This window comes from Dermacentor andersoni, chromosome 9 (assembly GCF_023375885.2).
Source record: "Dermacentor andersoni chromosome 9, qqDerAnde1_hic_scaffold, whole genome shotgun sequence".
NCBI classification, from domain to species: domain Eukaryota; kingdom Metazoa; phylum Arthropoda; class Arachnida; order Ixodida; family Ixodidae; genus Dermacentor; species Dermacentor andersoni.
In genome coordinates this window covers 31,353,240-31,374,870 of record NC_092822.1, presented here as the reverse complement: position 1 = coordinate 31,374,870, position 21,631 = coordinate 31,353,240, and the positions used below count along the sequence as shown (strand labels likewise).

Genomic DNA, 21,631 nt, shown 5'->3' with positions numbered 1-21,631 from the left:
CCGCACCCTTACCAAAGCCGAGGCGAACTACTCGGTTACTGAGAAGGAATGTCTGGCCATCATTTGGGCTATCGGCAAATTCCGTCCTTATGTGTACGGGCGTCCATTTGACATCGTGACCGACCATCATGCCCTATGCTGGTTATCCTCACTAAAAGATCCAACTGGTCAGTTTGCCCGTTGGGCATTGCGCCTACAAGAGTACGACATCCGCGTTGTTTATCGCTCAGGCCGAAAGCATTCAGACGCAGACGCTCTATCCCGGTCACCCCTGCCCTCTGGTGCTGTCCACTCGTCTATTTCTACCTGCGGTGCCTTCGCCCTCAACATTTCCGACATGCCGTCAGAGCAGCGCAAAGACCCATGGATCTCTTCGCTTATTGACTTCCTGTCCAGCCAGTCGCCAGCACCGACCTCTCGGACGCTTCGTCGCCAAGCCACGCACTTCATCATTCGAGATAACCTGCTGTACCGCCGCAACTACAATTCCAGCGGCCGTAAGTGGTTGCTTGTTATACCCCGACACCTACGCTCCGACATCTGCGCCACGTTCCACGACGACCCACAATGCGGCCACGCTGGTGTATTAAAGACATACTCTCGCCTCCAGCTTCGGTACTACTGGCGCGGTATGTACCGTTTCGTTCGCCAGTATGTCCGGTCATGCCACCTATGCCAACGACGCAAGACGCCACCTCAACATGCCACCGGCCCCTTACAACCTTTACCATGCCCCGCGCGCGCGTTCGACCGCGTCGGCATTGACCTATACGGTCCGCTTCCCAACACTCCAAGCGGCAACCGCTGGGTTATTGTTGCTATCGACCACCTCACGCGGTACGCTGAAACTTCAGCCCTAGCATCTGCCACAGCAAAAGACGTCGCCAGTTTTATCCTGCAAAACCTGATTTTACGCCATGGAGCACCTCGCGAATTACTGAGCGACCGCGGTCGCGTTTTCCTCTCTGACGTCATTGCAGCATTGCTCAAGGAGTGTCGCATCATTCACCGCACTACCACGGCATATCATCCTCAAACTAATGGGATGACAGAACGTTTCAACCGCACCCTTGGTGACATGATGGCCATGTATGCTTCATCTGACCACTCGAATTGGGACCGCATTCTACCATTCGTCACCTACGCTTACAATACCGCCACGCAAAGCACCACTGGGTTCTCCCCTTTCTTTCTCCTTTACGGACACGAACCTTCATGCACTATGGACACGATTCTACCTTATCGGCCAGATGCCTCGGAGTGGACGACTGTTTCTAGAGCGGCTGCTTACGCCGAAGAATGTCGCCAGCTCGCTCGTTCGTTCACATCCCAGGACCAGTGGCGCCAAAAGCTTCGCCACGATTCATCCACTACGGCTACGTGCTTTGCGCCTGGCTCGCTGGTCTGGTTGTGGGTGCCCTCTACTCCACCAGGCCTTTCCTCCAAGCTGCTCTCCAAGTACCACGGTCCTTATCGGGTACTGAAACAAACATCCGCGGTCAACTACCTCATCGAGCCAATTGAAACGCCTTCCGACCAGCGTCGTCGGGGCCAGGAAATTGTCCACGTTTCCCGGCTCAAGCAGTGCCATGACCCCCCTGTGTTCCCCTGTCCTTAGGTCGCCAGGATGGCTACTCTTTCGGTGGGGAGTGATTGTACTGAAGGCACTGGGCAGTGGGCATGGTGCTGGTGTGCTTGTGCAAAAGAAGAAGACGACGAGAAGTGCTTGCTTCCCTATTACGATATAGCGCCGACCTGTTTTAAGCCTAGCGCTACAACCTATAACTAGTGACCCTTTTGCTAGGTGAACACCTCCGTTGCAGATTGATTGATTGATTGATTGATTGATTGATTGATTGATTGATTGATTGATTGATTGATTGATTGATTGATTGATTGATTGATTGATTGATTGATTGATTGATTGATTGATTGATTGATTGATTGAGAAACGAGCAGAGCCACTACCGAGAACAGCATCTTAACCCATAGAACGTAACTAAGCTCTCGCGTGAGAGCACGTGAGTCTGATGAGAACTGGTGCACGAATGTGTTTTTGAGTGGTGCTCGTGCCACGAGACTTCTTGCACGCACCAGGACTCTCAAACAGCTACTTGACGTTGACAAGAGAGATGTGCGCGTTGGGTCGTGGCCTAACAGAGCATCAGGCTGTTGGGCTGGGATTGTCGGGCATGTCATTATTTTCGATGTGTGAGGGCACTTCGGCCAGGCAGTAGTAGCAGTAGTAGTAGTAGTAGTATTAGTAGTAGTAGCAGTAGCAGTAGTAGTAGTAGTAGTTGTAGTAGTAGTAGTAGTAGTAGTAGTAGTAGTAGTAGTAGTAGTAGTAGTAGTAGTAGTAGTAGCAGCAGCAGCACCAGCCACGGTCAGTAAATTTCTCAAGGGTTCGCTATAAGAAAGCTTCGCTTTAAAAGATGGCGAGAGTGGTAAGAACGATTGGCTCCATTAGCGTCCTGCTTTGAGTCACCGGCTGCCTAAGCATTGTTCGCTACCACTTTGTCCCGGCCGGAAATTGCTCGGAAGAGGAACTTCATCGTAAACTTCACGGACATGCGTCGGCAAGGGAATTACACAATGCTGCAGTTGAGCACGATTGAGAACAGACACGGCGGCCGAGACTTTGACTGGGACCTTTCGTGCAATTAACACTCAAGCAGCAAGGCACTCAGACCTCTTTGACCTCTCAGGCCTGCTTCGGTATGCAGAAGCTCCGTTTCTTGCTGTGCGCTCCATTTCACCTTGAGTAAATGCAAATTCCGCTAGCACTCATTGATCATACCTGAAACCGGCCATTGTTGACTAGTGAAGCAAACGGCACGCATAAATGCATACGCAACACATGCACAGCCATGCCGTTAAACTCGAAGTGCGTGTGTGCGTGTGTGTGCGTTTGGGTTTTCTCTGTGCGTCCGTCTTTCCGTCCTTTCCGTTACGCCGAGGGCATCGCCATCTCCAAGCCGTCATCATCAGACCACCTCCTCTACCTCACCATCAGTGTCGCCTTATGGCGAAGATAAATGAACAATGCTATTCATACCACCGTTCGTAGGTTGGCGGAGTAAATGGGTGCTCGCTCACACTGACTCATCAATATTCTTGTAGGCTATGTACGGACTATGCTGTCGTTATTGTTGTTGTTTCGCACACTATGTATCCACTCACACTCACTGACGCACACTCACGTTCGTTCTCGCGCCCACATCTACTCGTCTTCCCCGTTCACACTTACCGGCACCCATATGCGCTCGCACTCGCGTCCACTTACTGCAGCGCTTACTCACTTTCTCATTCACGCTCGCCGAAACTCGCCAACATTCGTACTGACGCGCACTCAAAATCGCCGCCACTTCCTTCCGTTCATGCTCACGTTCACCGGCACTCACTCCTGTTTCATCTCGCGCCCGGTCAAATCAACTCGCACTCGATTACCGTGCGTCATGGTTATGTGTATGCACCCACGTACACGCAAACCCATCGGTACTTTGCGCGCAAAGAGTAGCGATAAGGTGGTTACTCATTTCCGTTCATACCCGCGTTCGATCATAGCTCCGTCACTCACTCGCACTCTATCGCAGGTCTGTGAAGTCAGTGCGGAGCGACGTGCTAGCCAGCGTGCTCGTGAGTGATGAGTGGGCGTCCCGACCTGTGTGTCCCGACCTGTGTCACCATCGCAGAGATTCGAACTCATGTCCTCGCGGCTGCATGCAGTTAGAGCCTGGAAGCGTTAAACTCTGGTCTGCTTTTCTTAATCGCAATGGGGTACGCCCGTGCGACTTCTTAGATCACGGCAAAACCTTTCACTGTGATCCAGGGCCTGTATTCAGAAAAACGTCTTTAAACCAGGCTTTATGATGGGTGGGGGCTTTGCTCGAATCTCGGAGGCTACAACAGCTAATGCTGTTGCGGATGGGCATAGTGTGGCGCGCCGCAAAGGATAACTTGCTCTTGCAAAGATGGCCATGTGTGCTTTGAGATCCTGGTACGGTCCCTGTAAATGAGTTCGAAGCCAGAGTCTGTTGATTTTCTTGTTCCTTCTTGAAACCCTCTGCGACGAGGTTTGGTGAACTGCGAAAAATAGACGCTGCATTTAAATGCTTCCAAGAGATGACAGACTAAGTTCAGAAAGGTATAGGAAGCTTTCGTTTAAACTTTCTTTACCCGCCCATGAACTGGGTTCAATTTTGAACACAACACAGCAAACAATTCTTTGGGAGCACAAGTGAAGTAACCTGAAGCTGACTCAACGTAAGATAAAGTGTCATGCGTCGCATTATCACAGTGTGGCCAGCACCTGACATACCAATTTAATTTGCGTCGTTGTCATTGTGTTTTTTAGGTCCCACTCTCTTGCAGAAAAGCCTGCATTGGACACACTGGCCACCGCGCAAATAAGCACCTACTTCAGCACAACACATTTAATCAAACGCCTACCTCAAAGCTCTCATCATATTGTAAGGAGTCTGGTAGCAAGCCTTTCTTTAATGCAACTAAAGTCATGATCATCAAGCACTAAGATGAAAAATCGATTGAACTAGCAGAAAATGACAATATACAGAGGCAGCATAATCGTTTATCAGAAATATCTATCTCATGATCAGATTGCGAGTCTCAGTTGCTTGCTGATGTATTCCATGAAGTCACCTGATGGCATGTGCACGCAGGTAGTGTTTCCTTTTTGTGTTTTATTCTGAATTGTGATTTTCTCCTCAGTTTTAAACAGCGCTCGTTCCGTGTCCTTTTCGTGGGCGCCGTCTGCTGCGCTGATTTCAAGTATCAATCTAAGCTCAGGAAATTGTTCATCCGTTGTCATGGAAACTGTAAATGTGCTTCTGTGCAAAACCCTCCATCTTTTTTGGACAGTTGCAAAATAAAAAAAAAAACAGTTGATGGAATTCCACCAACCAACTTTGACAGGCAGTAAGTAATTTGCAATACTAATACATTGGTCAATTAAAGTTTACTCCTTTTGTCAGCAATACCGATTTTAACCAGCGACATAAAAAGTAAGTTTCTTTACCGTCGTGACAACATTGCCTTGCGTTTGTCATTTGCCTCATAATCAGGTGCTGTCATTTTGCTTCATGATCAGGTGCTACACTTAAATGACTGAACTTTAACTTTGACGCGCCCATTTCCTCACTGCCTCCCCGTGCCAGTTCGTGCCGCGTCGCTTCCTTGTCCCCCTACTCTAAGATAAATTGTCTCTTCTATGCTCCACGGTACTTCTACGCTCCGTTTCGTAATTAGCATGCTGAGTGTCGGAAGCTACGCAAGAAATTAGGTCATCAAAATGTATCACTCCTCGCATTTCGTAGTCACGTCTAGCGGTCACAGGTCGTCGTGCAAAGCCCAAGGGGCTGGAGTGGGAGCCCCCACAGATTCTTGTCGGTAGAAATGGAGTCAGGCCTAGCTCAGTCATCACGTCCAAGAAAGGGCCGTGACAACTCGAGTCCTTTCACAGCTCGATTGATGTTGTTGAGTTATTGCAAGCGCTAGACTAATTAAAAAAAAACTCGTGGTTTCTGCATAAAGCATTGCCTTTGGCTGCACACCGATATGACTAAGTGCCATCAAATTTACCAAGGCGTTCAGGCTTCCTTCTCAAGCCAGTGACAGAAAGAAAGACATCGAGCAATACTTGTGGAGCGAAATTAATCGGCTTAAACCTGCGCGAACTGGGAAGAATGAGGTTTTTCGTATTCTCCGCTATTCACTAACATCTTCGCCTGCCTGTGGTAAGATGGCGGTGGTCCGGCTTCACTTTTGGGACATCATCTCCCCTGCAGCAACTTTTTTGAACCTTCTTGGCCCAAGGATGCGAGCCGCGTCGAGCCAGCACTCGAGGGTACCGCATAGGGCTGCGAATGAAAAACCCGAAAAGGAAAACAACGAAAAGAAAAACGATCTAAAACAACGTAATAACAACCGTATTACAGGGTTTGTTCATTTTTAGGAGTTCACACTTCTTTCAAGTAATACTGAGGCTAAGTAAAGGAACAGTTTCACAAAATTCCTTGCATAATACACGCACCAATTTCTTGTTCCGAACGCGGCTAATGCCAGAAGCGTATCTAGCCGCCGCAGCGTTGTACGCTATGCATGAAACGGAGTTTAGCAATCTTGAAAGCGCATAAATTATTTTTGATTGAACTACCGGGAAACAGCGCTTACAGCAAATGTAGGGCGACGGCGGTGTTCTCGACATTTACATTTTTCTGTTCGTTCGGCAGTTTTACCGACCCGTCCAAGTCGCCACGCTCTCATGGTGTGTCCCGAGCTATGCGAGGCAACGCTAAAGCGAATATTTCGTTTAGCACTGCAAACAACGAGCTTTTTTTTTTCGAGAAGCCAGGACTTGTGAGAGAGAGAGAGAGAGAAAGAAAAAGCAGTAAGGTGCTCCTGCACATAGTCTGTTTCATTTCTACATCAAGTTCTTCATTTGCTGAGCGGGAACGGTTGATGAAATTACGACAATTCAGTTATCTCTCCCTACGAGCTTATACTCATCCTGCTACGACGTCTTTTCCTTTTTCTCTACCCCGAACCGCAGGCGGCCGAGAAAGGAAACCTACGTGAGTTCGAACGCCTCTTCACGGCCGACGAGAAGCGACTCCAGTTCCGCGACAGCAGAGGTCGGGCAGCCGTTCACCATGCAGCGGCCCACAACCGGGTCAACATCCTCGACTTCATCCTGAAGCACGATGGCGGTGAGCACCCTCTTGTGGCAGCTGAGAGATAACGCGTTTAGGTTGTGTTAGGTTAACGTAGCCCCTGTAGACCACAGAGTTTCCCCACAACAATTGACAGACAATACTCTGGCGCTAGCGCCCACTGCGTGTCGGAATTTGAAGGACTCAAAGACATTGCGACGGGAAGTGTAGTGGCGGAAGGAAGTGACATCGTCTGAGGACCGGGTCTGACCCCGGGCTAACTGTCAAAAGGCACTCAACTCGCTGCGGAGTTTTGGAATGTAAAGCTGGCGTAGTGATTCATTTTTAGCTCCGTTCCTTTTATCCACTACCGCAAAATCCATCGCTTAGATGAATTATTCCCTCTTTCTCCTCTCCCTACGTAAGCTGCAAGTTGCCGAATAAGCTACCAAGGAAATGGTGAGAAGTACATAGACTTGCCTAAACTTCTACCTTCTGGCTTCGAGCGATTTCGTGACACTGGGAATTTATCATTTCCTAAACAAGTTATTAACCTACAAATGCAGCAATTTGCAATAATCACCCGAGTGCTGAGAGTCTGATTGCTTTGCTGTGTTTATAAACCACAAATACCTTCGAAATTTGGAAAGATAAAGCCTAATGAAACGCCTCAGAAGTACATTTGCAGCCGCAGGCCCGAAGAACAAGACATAACCTCGTACTAATCATCATTCCCATCATGGCTGAACGATCGCAGTGACCGAGTTTCGTTTAGTAATTGTTGCAGTAAAACTTATGAGATACCCAAGGTAAGCTCTATTTTACCGCCAGCGACGAGAGCGCCAATCCCTCCTCTAGCGGAGAGATTCGAACGTGAAGGAGCGCTTCCCGTGTCGTCGGAGCGTTCTGTCGCGTGCTGCTGGCGTTCGCTAAGCACGGTGGCTTGCGCCTTTCACGCAGTTAGGCGTATTTTCAATATCAACGTTGCAGACGATCTTGTCACTGTTCTGCGAAACACATTCGGTGTTCGTTATGGCACCTCCCTCCAAACGTTCTTCTCCGCCGCAAACGAGAGGCGCGGCAGACTTTCGGAGAAATCGGCAGACCCTTATTTTGACAACACGGAAGAAAGACGACACGTTTCTGAAATACTAACGGAATTTTATTGACGTTCGAAGGGTGTATGCGAGCATTTATGACAAACAAAAACCTGACACACGAGAAGTTGCTGAAAAACATATACACTCCCTGTTGTCCAATATAAGCCTGTGCAAATTTCCAAGCCATTATGATCCAGCTACATAGCTCAGCTGAGGACCATCGAGCACCAGACACTCGCCTCGGTGTTCCCGCCGCCTGAACCCAGTTCCGCGTCGGACAGTGCCTAGAAACCGAATGGGAGTCTACACGTTGCTGTTGCCAAACCAGCATACGCGTTGCCGTTCAATATACAGGGAGAGTGCCACAAGATCGAAAGCAGGCAGCCTCTGTGTAAACAAACTATCGAGGGAGTGCCGACGTGACTGCCGACGTTGAACGTGTCTGTTTACGAAGCCTCCTTAATTCTATGAACAACGCATGAAGACCGTGTTCGTCATCGAACTATGCTGGTATTTAAAGGCGTTGCAGTAAAAAGTAATGCAGTTGGTATCGCCGATGTGTGCAACTTTATTCGAGAGACGCATAAGAGAGCTTTATCTTGGCTTAGCCGTATTTCCGTTGCCTCGTGGCCTACGAACCGAAAGTTGGTGGGGGACGAGTAACGCATTAAGAAACATGATAGAGGTGTCTATTTTCAAGGTGTGTATGATGAAGTATCATTGAGTTGCGGTACAAGGTGGGGTCACGCGAATCGCCTTTCTTGTGCAACTGAGAGACATATGAGAAAGTTTTAGCTCGATGTTGCCCAGTTGTCGCTTCCGCATTACCACTGTGTCAAGGAGGTGCCAGAAACGAACAGTGCAATGACCAACACAGTAAGGTGAAGGCGTACAGCGTCAAAGTGTGCTCAAGTCTCTCTGCGCGTTGCGGTACAAAGTAGGGCTGTCCACACAACAGCGGCGTAAAACGAGATGGCCGCATTAGATAGCTTTAACTTGACGTAACCATATTACCGTTGCTGCGTTACCGTCGTGCCGAAAAGGTCACAGGTACCAACAACATGATCAGCAACGCATGAAGCGAGTGTTTGTAATCGAACTGCGCTAAGGTCTTGGTTTGCTGCGGGGTAAGGCAGGATGATGTCCATGATCAATGTGTGCGACTAACAAAAACATTAGAGAGCTTTAGTTTGACGTAGTCTTATTTCCGCTTCTAACTCAGAACTATGCCGATATACAGCAGAACCAGGCAAAGCAACGAAAAAAGGAAACACTACGAAAGTGTTAGTCTTCAGCGCATGCTGAAATATCGATGCGCAGAGGTACAAAGCAGGAGAATATACTCTATACAGTTAACTAAAGCTGGTAGGCACGTTATAGAGCTTTAGATTGGCGTAGCCGTGTTTGAATTTGCTGCGTTACCATCATACCGAGAGCAAGCAGGGACTGACGAAGGTGTGAGCAGTACACTAGCTTATTGCACTTGCGGCGTGGTGCGGCTATCCACACCTCCATTGTGATCATATCAGATGTGCATCAGAGAGTTTTAACTTGACATAGCTGTTCTTCTACTGCTGCGCTACCGTCGTATCGACAGTCGGCAGGCAAAGACATCGCAGTGAAGAAACATTCTTCAATCAAAGTGTGGCGAAATCTCATGTACGCAGCAGCACGAAAGAGCGTCACCGATATGCGTAAATACGGTCAGTCTTGCGGTAACGTCTTACAACAAACAGCATTCTGACCGCTTTTGTTGTGCACGCGACGGCGTCGCTTGCTTTGTTAATCTCATTCCACGCACGTTCCGCTTAGAAAGTGCAGCATTGTTGCGAATATTTTCAACTTAATTATTTAACGGAACTTTTGCGGAAGGACATTAAGAATGCAGCAGCGGCAAGAAGCTCTGCTGAAGGAAGGATGAGCACACAATCAAAAACATTTGTTTCCCGCAGGTTTAAACTTAGTTAGCGAAACATTTTTGCAAATATATTCCACTTAAACAGCGGCACTTCTGCGGCAGGCTACTAAGAGGTACTCATTTTAACGCTTCTATACTTTCGGGACAGCCATATACTGAAGTTATCGCCATAGTTTTACCAGTGAATAGAACTGTCAGCTTTATTCGTGTATTATTTAGTGTATTTTTTTTCCTTTTCAACCTTTTACGAGAACCTTTCGATCTCCTTCGCCTTTCATGCACCGAGCAATCAATCAATCAATCAATCTATCTATCTATCTATCTATCTATCTATCTATCTATCTATCTATCTATCTATCTATCTATCTATCTATCTATCTATCTATCTATCTATCTATCTATCTATCTATCTATCTATCTATCTATCTATCTATCTATCTATCTATCTATCTATCTATCTATCTATCTATCTATCTATCTATCTATCTATCTATCTATCTATCTATCTATCTATCTATCTATCTATCTATCTATCTATCTATCTATCTATCTATCTATCTATCTATCTATCTATCTATCTATCTATCTATCTATCTATCTATCTATCTATCTATCTATCTATCTATCTATCTATCTATCTATCTATCTATCTATCTATCTATCTATCTATCTATCTATCTATCTATCTATCTATCTATCTATCTATCTATCTATCTATCTATCTATCTATCTATCTATCTATCTCTTGCTCCATGGGGCAAACCAGCGTGGATTCAGCAGCTACAGTTCACTGGAAGACTACTTCGTTTATGCAAGCAATGCCACGTCACGAGCGTATACGGTCATTGTGAGCGGCGCCGCTGCACTTGCATTGTGTCGGTGCTCCAAAACTGCTCGTTTGATGAAGCGCCTTGGCGTACTTAAAAATGCGACGGCTGAAGTCGGGCGACGTTCTGGGAATTGAGGCCACGAAGAACATAAACATTAGAGCTTCAAGTTTCTTTATTTCTCCCTCTGCTTTTTACACTTCTTTTTTTCTTTTTTCTTTTGCTCAATGCACAGCGCTATCTTCAAGGACAACCCACTGGCCACTGTCCGTCAGCAGCGAATATTAAAAAGCCGCTGACTTGGCGACCTTTTGCACTCGAGCCCCTCTTATTCAAGCTCTTCTGGTTCCTTAAATGCCACTCGATGTGATCTTATTTTTGTATATTTAGTACATCGTAAGGTGCTCGAAACTATACATATACTTTTTTCCATAAAAGCTCCCTGGCTTCCGCGCTTCACATGACTGGCTCGTTTCTCGAGCACGTCTGTGTCTGGAACTCAGGCCGTAGAAAAGTGCACGACGCTAAAACGCAGTTACGACGATCGTCTCGATCAAAGGACGTGCTGTAATTTGTCTTAGTGTGCACTTTTTACGGCGTGGTCTTGGTGTAGCAGAACGTTGCCGAAGAATAAAAAAAGCAACGTCAACGCTTTTCTACAGGCGGGCAGAGAGGTGCTTCACGAGATAATAGCATTCCATCACGATATGGACACAAAATTCTCCTATATATGTATATATATATACATATAGTGAGAAACGAAAACAATGCATTTTAGGTCCTAAACTTAAAACATTGCTCCGTCGAAAGAAATACCGTTCAAGTTAGCCTGCATTTCCAAAAATCAATCAATCTATGCAAATTTTATTTATCTTGAGGACATAGTTAATTAGCTTGAATCACGATAGCATATTAAAAGCTCACAGATTTGCTGCGATATGTTATACGCACCACAACACGTACCAGATATAAGGACTATAACCGTAAACTACCTCTATTTCCATACTTCACAGCTGTAATTTGGAACACCTTACCGCATCACATCACGTCATCCACATCATTCCCTTAGTATAGGCAACTTATCAGATTTTACCTACATCGTATCTCTCAGCCAACAGTAGCCAGGCTGTTCAACGAAAAAAAAAAATATTGTAGAGTGAGAAGCGCGCAAGACAAAATTTTAAGACCTGCGGTATGCTGTTGTCAGAACGCTGACAAGCGAACATCCTTGGTCTTGCAATTGTATCTTGCATCATGTCTTTTAAATATTTCTTTGTCAAAGACACATTGCTTCTTTGCCCAACTAATGGCGGCATCCACAATGATTCGATGGGAGACAAAGTACTAGCTGCACATTCTGTCATTTGTCTCTTGCGCACGGGTTCCATCACGAGACCCACGCCTGCATTTTTGTTTTCGTGTAATAAGGTAAGCAAACTCTGTGCTTATGTGGGTCCATTCCATAAGTGAACATGCCGCCATTACCTGGGCCAAGTACGTTGCGCAAAAGCAAGCTTTAGAGTTATGAAACTGGGCAATTTTTTGTACGTAAGCAATATTTTAACATAAACGGCTTTTCTTCAAGGACGCGCTGGAATGATGTTCAATTTCAGGCCAGGCGCCATGCCGCACCTTCTTCTCTCCTCCGTGTTCGTCTTCTTGCGCTCCATTTGCTTGCAAAGTCTCACCGGCTTGCCCAGTGAAGTATGTTATCTGTGATTGAATCCCAGCGAGTCGGACCGGCACACTATAAATGAAGGATACGGGCACCAGCCTCCGAAGCGGGTAATAAGAGAGATTTAGCTATGCGGGATGCGTGACACGTCATCGTGATACGTCAGGCCAGCTGTGCATGCGCACGTCTTATACCACTGGGTACTGCCCAGGTTGTCGTGATCCGGAAACGACTTGGCGGCGCAAATACCAGCCCATGCACACCGGCCCCTTCGACGTCAGTTCGTGCTTGCCGCTTCCTCGTTGTCGTGAAAGCAACAAATAAGTGGTAAAATGAGCCATCGCTTATTTCCATATCTTTCTGAGGTCAAGGTATTAGCGATTTTTTGGTGTTATGATTGAGATCCGCAGTTCGTTGAAACGCTGCCAGGCTTGGAGAAATGGCGTCGAGCAAGGAAAGTAATTTCATTTCCACTCCCACATGGCGTCACGGGAATTAGCGTTGTATGTTCGTTGGCGACGCGCATAGCTTTAAAAGCTCAACGCTTTATGGCATCAATGATTTTATTAGGCTCTGGCACGGTAGGGACACCGCCATCTATTTTGACTGCCGATCGTCACTACTTTTCTTAATTAGTTACTAACATGAAGAAAAATCAGGAGATGTCGGCACCAACCGATGATGGCAGCTGCTTCCTTTGACACGAGAAACATGAAAACGGATGACACGTTCCACACCAGCACAGAGGTAAAGAAAAGGCGCATTATGAAACGGCATCAGATAAATCTACAAATCCCGAAACGTCGCTGTAAAAAAAAACAAATACAGCGTAAGGGGTTACGTAAAACTAAAGTTAGCAGCAGAAACACAAAGAACGTCACCAATTTATGTTGCCGGGTATTATTCGAGTCAAGAAGGCATCGACGCGAAATCATTAGAGCAAGATTACCGGACCCGCCGTTCAATCTATTCCATTCCAGGACAGTTTGTACAGAAGTGCACAGAACGTCCTTGTATAACCGAAAGCAAACGAGTCGCGAGAGTCGGGACTGAATGTCGTGCACGCATTCGCTCAAGCCATTTTGTTCTATTCGCTCCAATTTTCCAACGACCTGTGTATGCGATTACTAAAAGCCCTCTTGTGATGTCATTCGAAGCAGGTTAAGCTTCGGCAATCAAAGCTTAACCTCAGTAGGATGCTTTGGAAGCGCTTCCAAGTTCGAGCTGCACTTTTGAGGCCACTTTCCGTCAAGAGCGCCAGAGACACGCACCTGTGGTTTAGGCTACACCTCTTTCCTTTTTCTTATAAATCGACTAACCGCACTTATTAATTCAGCTCGTTTCGGATGAGTGTGAGGATGGTCTCTCTAAGCCCTAAAAGGATAGGCTGAATGGGGTTGAGAAGTCTGTGCCAAATAGTTGAAACATGTGCCGAAGTACTTAACCGAACGCTGCTGCGCTAAGCGATGAGTCCTAGTAAATACGAGAGCTCTTCTTTTTTTTTGTTTTGGACTTGTCATAAAATAGAACATCGAGAGATTATTGTTCAAAGAATCGCTTTGCGGGGTAGTGAGATAAGAAAGCTTCCTGGCAGTCGATTGGCCCGGATGACGTTCCCCAGGAGATTTCTGGGAGAAGTATTTGCGATGCAGAGCGCATCGGCTGGTGAAAATTAATATAACGACAGCCAAAAACACGGCATGCTGAGTTATCTTTTTTTTTCGTTTTGCACTTGCGTTGTGCTCCGCTGCTTTTGTGCAGAACCACTGTTAGCACAGTGGATAGTGGATAGTGCAGGCTTAGGTTAGCCCGTAATAAATTTGCGCTGTAATGTTTTACTCCTCTAAAGTAAACAAGAGAAAGGAGAAGCTTTCCTAGATATTGCCTGAAGGTTCCCCGATAAAACGGGCTGTTTAGTTTTCCTCTAACTTATGACCACAGTGACTACGGCTAGCGTAAGTAGTCGTCTGCAAAATAAACAAAGAAGAGTGCTTTAAAAGAGCAAAACGACCTGAAAAAAAAATTGACTTAGGCAGCTTTGTTGCTCGAGCACTTGCAAAAATTTAACAGGCACCAAAACTATGATAGTCCGACGCATACAGTTTATTGGCCATATAGTTAGGCTGAATGCAAACGTGTGGTCGGACTCGTTACGATGATCTCTCTTGAAGCTTTGCTTTAAGACGAAGCGCTCAATCTCTTAGTATGTTTTTAGCAAGAAACTGTAAAAAAATGCAGCTGTGCTGACCTGCATAATCAAATCAACAATGAAGACTAATTTTGTGCATGCACCAAAGTAAGTTTTCTTTTTCTTGTTGGGACGACTAAAGACTTGCCTACGGAGGAACCTATGTACAACCAACTTTCTACAGACGGGCTTTAGACCTTATCCTATGACCCATGCATTCGCGTGATTTCCTCACAGCAGTTTTTTGTTTGCGTTTCCTAACAAGTGAGCAAAATACGGAGGAGCCATTTGTAGGCAAGGCACATCATCGTAATATACTGTCGCTGAATTACGGTGCAGAAACCAGCCGAAGTACCAGAAAATAAAGAAAAAGAGACAAGACGATGCCTATCGCATGCATCTTTTCAGGAGAGACTCGAAAGAGAGTCTGAGAAAGCCCAAAATTGGATTCCCTTCCGCATCCAGCGACGACGAGCACGTTCGAGGGATGAAAGAGGAGATTGTTGACGTCAAACTACTTCCGCATTCGGAAACGGCGCCATGAAAACAAGGAAAGAATAAGCCAAAGTCGCTCGGTTCATATTGTTTTGCCTCCGCGCTGGGTTTCAGTCGTTTACGCCGCGGGATAAAATAAACCCCGCGCGTACAAGAGCAAGACCCCAGAAAGAACACTCGGTCCGAGTCGCAGAGTCCAAACGACCTTATTTATATAGAGGGCGTGATGGAGGACGCGCTACGCGAATGAACATCCCGCACTCCGCGATTATTGAATTCGACCTTCCATGTTTGTCGAATAGAGCCAGCATATGCGCCGATGTGGTTGTACGGCCATTTCACCAAGCCGTTTCCGGGAAAACTTATCTCCATAATCATCGGCGAGTTTCGAGAGGTACAGCAGCTGACGCGAAGAGTGGCTACACATTATTTAAAGCAACGTTCACATAACTGAAACTGCGGTGTTCGTGTTGTCGCGGTGGACTTGACATGGCCTTAAAAGTTGCGAACGTTCGTCAACTCACGAACATTTTCGATGGAGTTTTAGTTTCTTTTTACAAATTTACGGCATCCATCACGCCTAATCAATATAAACAGCTAATAATTGTGCTTAGCCAAATAAACCTGAACATTCTTTGAGAAGATAAAGTCAAAAGTGTAAATGTAGTTTATAGATAATCGATGAGAGACTCGGTTGGTTCAGCTGGATTCCAAAACAAACGGGATTCGATGGCGTATAGATTAAATTCGATACGCATAAATAGCAGTGAGCATTAGGATGCAGCGGTGATGTGCCAACGCCTTAAAGTACTTTGTTTTTTTTTTCCGAGCTACGACAAAAAAAGGAAAGCTGGATTTAGTTTCAAGTAACGAAAAAGGAAAAAAAGAAAAAGAAGAAAAACTGCCCATTACTGGAACTGCTTTTCTTTATATCTTGTTTTACGATGTTGCGACACTTCATAACCAATCTGCTGCACCGATACTAAAATGTATTTGCCAAGAAATTTAGCACATTTCTTAAGTTCTGCAACACCGATCTGCCAGTGATAGATGTTCACGGTCCGACCGCGCAAGTAAGCGGTGAGTGACGTAGCGATTTATTGGCACGTACTTTCCACCCTGGCTGTTCATACGAAGATGGATCGTATGAAGTGCTAGACGGGCACTCACGTGTTATATACGATAGAGCAAGTGCCAACAAAAAAAAAGGAAGCAACACGTCACTATCCTTTATAGAAGTGTAACTAAGCCCCTGTCATCCATCATTTCCGCCTCTTTTGTCATCGCATTAACTTGCCCAATCGTGACAAGCTAGTTGGACCAAATATAATGCTGAGTGAGCGTTCGCTAGTCACTTATGACATCTCGACACGCTTAGTGGACACAACCACTGGCTGTAACTATATACCGAGCGGGTAAAAGCACACCACTGTGGGGCGCCGACAAGTGCAACCACAATACACCATTTGTTTTAACTTGTGATCTCTTAGTTATATGCAGACGTACGTGCTTACGGAATGGAGCGCGTCAATCAATTTAGGGCTAGCTAATGCACATTACCTTCGTTTCCACCGTCTGCATTTCGCATAACATCGGATTATTTTGGAAAGTGCACGTATATCAGAGTTTTCGTACTGAAGTAGTACTTTACAGCAGGGTTAAAAATTTAGCGTGTCAGTACACGGAACTTTTTGGACGAGTCTAGTTTTGACTGGACGTCCGCAAAATTATCCACAGTTAAGGAGACAGCAGCTAGATACGCCGTCCCTGTTGTTGTTTTTTTCCGTCACCAACAAACTAGCCCAACTGTGTCCTGTTACCACGAGTGCTAAGAGACAAGTGCGTTTGAGCAAGCACGCAAAGCAAGTTGTGTGCAGTGCTGCAGGGGGTTGCCATGAGATACCTCTCAGCAGCGGGGAGCCCAATGTGGTTGCCAAACGGGCCGTTGTCTGAATTGCAGACTGAGGGAGGGAGGAAGCATTCCAACAACTTATACAGATTGGATGGTGCAGCGCGCATTGTAACGCCTGTGCATGTGAGCCGTACATTTAGCGCGTTGATATTCTGGGCAGTAGTAGCATCAATACAGCGCATGAATCCTTGGAGGCACACTTTATCAGAAGGAAAGGTCCCACGTACGCCAGTGACACCACTGTCCCGTAGTAGTATTCGTCAGAGAGGCACCTGTATGAAGCAAAACCCTGGCAATGCAGAATGACGTCAGTGCCACGTGATGCGCAGGCGCGAAAATTGTGCTATGCTCTGTTTCTTGCAGCGTTAGTTCAGTTGGTAGTTGGAGCTTCGGGCGTGTGCGTGTCCTTCCTAATTCGCATGTCCCATCTTGCGGCCCAAAAAAATGTTTAGTAACCCTCGTATCGTGTTTAAGCCGTTTTCTAGCATTGCGTTAGCGAGCGCTCGATTAGCACTCGCCCTGATCAGGTACCCAAGGAAAAGTGCGCCCCACTACTACGTACAAGTTCACAGATCTAGACAACGTAGTTCAACGTGAGACAACCTCGCACCGCCACCCGACGCGCAGCCGCTAGCAGTCAAATGTTTCCGGGAGCATGCGTTAAGTGCAGTCTTGTACTCGCAATGAGCAGTGCTCTCGCCACATGATTTTTTTTTTTTTTGTTCTGGAATACGCTTTCTTTTTCATTCTCGGTCTCGTCCTACCATTTTCGCGCAGACTTGACGATGCTGGACTACGAGGACAACACGCCCCTGCACGCCGCGTGCGAGCACGAGGCGTGCGACGCCATCACCTTCCTCATCGAGAACGGAGCCGACACGAGCGTGCTCAACAAGAACGTCCAGAGCCCGCTGCACCTCAGCACGCAGCTCAACAAGGTCAAGTCGCTGCAGGTGCGTTGCGCTTCACTCTGTGACTGATTACAGGCGTGAAGTTACGGACATCCGCACGTACTCCACACCGACAGTACCTTTCTTTCCTCCTTCTCTTTACTTTCTTCCCTTAAACCCCTTCCCCTGTGTAGGGTAGCAAACCGGACGTGCGTCTGGCTGACCTCCCTGCCTTTCCTTCCTTCCTTTTCATCATCCTCCTCCTCCCCCTTCACTCTGTGGCCCAAGGAACGCGGTGTTCACTCACTGGAAGCACGGATTACGCTACCCCGTCAGGGCGATGGTCTTCGAATCATATAGACTATATCTATGGGAGTTCGGGCGCGAGTCTTGCCTGACCAGCAAGTTATGACCGTTACTTTTTTTTTGCTTTTACGTAATGACGATAGGTTTATAGGTAAACCCAACCCACTCTGGAGGAATCTGGCAGAAATTATTGAGTGATCCCTAAGGCAGAGCACTGTACCCAATACAGTGCAGTTTTACACAACGCTTCAAAGCGCTAGATGCCATGTGGGAGCAATGCGAAAAACTCACGTGATATGCGAGTATCAGGCGTTTCAAAAAGCGAGTTTGGCACCATAGAAGCATGAGTGCGGTTCTGGGCCCAATGTTTGGGATCGCCACTGTGCTTGCTAATTTAATTTTTAAGCTAAAGCTTACTCCAATTTATCCGGACCATGAAACTAGGAACCTTACTTTGTGTAGTTGTCTAATAAATATTTGTGATCGCTACCAATGTTACGCGATTCGGCAGGAACTGCGACTAACTGTCATAAGATCGGGAAATTATCGAAACTTTTCAATACTGCACAACAAGAGAGAGAGAGAGAGCGAAGTTTAATGATACGAAATGCTGAGAGGTCGGCCTGAGGTATATTCCTCTAGCCAGCTACTCGGCATTGGGGGAAGGGGAAGAGGGAAAGAAAGAGAGAAGAGATGCATGATGGGTGACGATGACGATAGAAGGAAGATGTAGAACATATCGCAAGCAATTTAGCATGCTCAAAGTCTGCAATCCAAGCCCGTAGTTTTTAAGAAGTTCAGTAATGCCTGAATGGCCTTGAAACTTGATCGAGCATCTGGCCAAGGGCCTAAAATAACGTCCTCCGACAACGGTGCGCTGTCGAGACGCGTAAGGTCGTTGTCCAACCTTTCACGCTCTTCCACGTACTTAAGGCACAACAAATTAATCTTATTGCAAACTGTATACTCGGTCACCGCAGAAATTGCGGAGTACGTATGGCGAAAGCTATGCCGCAAGTAGAGGTGATTTGGAGAAAACGCCAAATTAATAACAACATGACACATTCTAGGGACGCACCTGGAAAAGTCAGTTTCGTAATCTTAGAATTATTCGCAATAGAGAAAATTACTGCGCAACTGCGCTATCCTCATTCAAATAGCAAAGTTGCTTATGTGTTTAGGCAGCGCTGATTTTGATGAAGATATACGACCACAGGGCTTAGAGACGCAGTTAAAGTGCGCTGCAAGTTATTCAGACAATAAAAGAAACCACGCAGATCCCACGCGTCGCCAAAATCTATGTTAATGCGAAGCGTTTCCTCGGCAACCCACGTAATGATTTTAACGTTCTCGTTTGTAGGCACTTCACTTCCGCTGTGCGACTGATGCTACTCGAGGGAACGGACTAGGAAAACATCGGGAGAGATCCTATAAATGCATCGGAGTGAGAGAAAAAAAAAAACACTGCTTTTCTGCCCTATAATAAAGTTAGTTTGGACAGCACAACAAATTAGTTAATGCTCTGCTTTTATATGCGTGACCTTGCGTAGATAAAATTTTTGCAATCATTCTGTCTATAACATCACCGCATGCAAACAAGGCGTTGGCGAACATCGAACATAAATCGCAATATAGTTTATTAATCTGAACACTACGAGCGTGTTTTACAAGTCAAAAGCGGTGCCTTTGTCTTCTTTTTTGCCGCAAGAGCCTCGCGAGGATCAGCCATAAGTCCCGTCTACTTGCGCAACCCTACGTAAGCCCACGCGCTGTTGCGCCCTCCTCGAAGACATTGCAGCTTGATCATCCGCCTCTGCCGGTTACCATCCTAATTTTTTTTTCTTTTGCTTCCGTTCCTTTCGTCAACGAGATTGGATGAGTACTTCGTAAGCATGCATCACGCACACATAAACTGGTTCGCCAAGATGGTCAGGAAGAAATCGTTCGTTTGACCAAACCTTCTGACGTAAACTCTTGACGTTCCAGGCTCTAGGCTTCACCATTCTTAGGCTCTGCATGCTCGCACACTACAATCCACACAGTTAACGCAAGTGGTGGATGCAAGGAGATTTTACTACGGCAGCAGTTAAAAAAAGCTCCCAACTTTGTCTCCAGCGTGTCGTCTGCCCTTTGCTTTACGATGTCGTTGTGCTATGCAGCTGTCACCGTCCTGTCGTCCTCGGACGACCTCCTCATCTTGCCGTTCACGCTCACCGTGCGACGGAACCCCGTTTTTTTCCTTTTTTTTGTGCGCCCGCCACAACGGGGCATGTGTTTCATGACCAGGCATTGATGAGTTGGTGGTGGTCCGGCGCGCTAATCATAGCGCTGTGGCACAGGGTTGTTGCTGAGCTGTTTCTTGCGGACGCCGACAGTGATGTCATTTGTTCATGCACTGAGTGTTACTTTGACAGGAGCACCACCTATACATTACGCTTCTTTCTAAACCACTTGCTCATCGCCTCCCTCCCCCCACCTTGAAATGACAGAGAGGTAAAATTTTGCATTAAGTTTCGTTGAATGTCGCCTTTGCGGCCATTACTTACTGCTTTTGTCAATAATATATTCGAGTGGATATTGTGTGTGGCGACACCACTGAAAGATGCTCGACTCCGCTGCAAAGGAATGTTGTTGCCATGGGACATGGCTACAACGAAAAGAATGTGTTCGCCGTAGCAGTGACAGGCGGCGCCACTGTTCCGTTGCAGCGAAATCGATGTATTGTTTAGTGACGTCGCCGTCGGTGACATCCATTTATGTTTGTTGTTCGCGAAAGAAACTGGTAGGAGACGCACGTAAACTTCTTAACAAAATATACAATGGAATCCTTCTTCTGGAATAAAATTAACCGTGAGCGCATTAGCAATAAGAGTCATGTATGGATGGTTCTCCTATTTGTATAACACTCAGTATATCGGAAACTGCACTATGTAATAGTGTATAGCGCATGCCGCTGACGTTGAATGCATCGTAGAGATCGAGTTTGTTCACGACTGAAGAGAGCCACAGGGCAATTTGCAATGCGCTCGAGAAAATTGTAGAAGGATCAAGCCGGTTACGCTGCTTCGCTCGGGGTTCTATTTCTCCGCCGATATTTTTGTCCCATGTCCTTTCAATCACTCTTTTACGAAATTTTACTATATTTTCTCATAAAAAAGTAGGAAGGCAATTCAACCTCTAGCTGACACCGATCAAAGTCAATGTCTTCCTTAGCGATTAGGAGCAGAGAACAGGCACGGAACACTGTGCACGGAACACTATCTCGTCAACCCTCCAATGACGCTAGTGAGAGGAGCATCTGACTGCCCAAATTTTTTGCCCACACTGTCTGCGGGATCGGATAACATTTTTAGACTGCACATCTCCTGGATTGGGACACGAGAGAGAGAGAGAGAGAAAGGAAAGGGGAAAGGCAGGGAGGTTAACCAGAGAAAAGGTCCGGTTGGCTACCCTACGCTGGGGAGAGAGGGGAGGGGGAGGTAAAGTGGTAAAAAAGTAGAGATAAGGAAAGGAAGGAGAATAGACACACAATCACAGTCGGTCACTGTCACTGAATACTGTCATCACACAGCACAGTGACACTTGAAGCACTGTCAACACCTGTTCAGGCTACAGCCGCCTGTCCAATTCTGTCGCCCTCAAGAACCGCAAC

The 21,631-nt window shown here is 46.5% G+C and overlaps 1 protein-coding gene across 1 annotated transcript in view; it reads left to right on the top strand.

Moving 5' to 3' along the window:
• TrpA1 (Transient receptor potential cation channel A1) overlaps positions 1-21,631 on the top strand; it is a 150,961-nt gene that overhangs the window by 38,910 nt on the left and 90,420 nt on the right. Inside the window, exons 2-3 of the mRNA XM_050175210.3 lie at positions 6,569-6,725; positions 17,561-17,736. Coding sequence (XP_050031167.1) covers positions 6,569-6,725; positions 17,561-17,736 — 333 coding nt within the window. The remainder of the gene's footprint in view (positions 1-6,568; positions 6,726-17,560; positions 17,737-21,631) is intronic.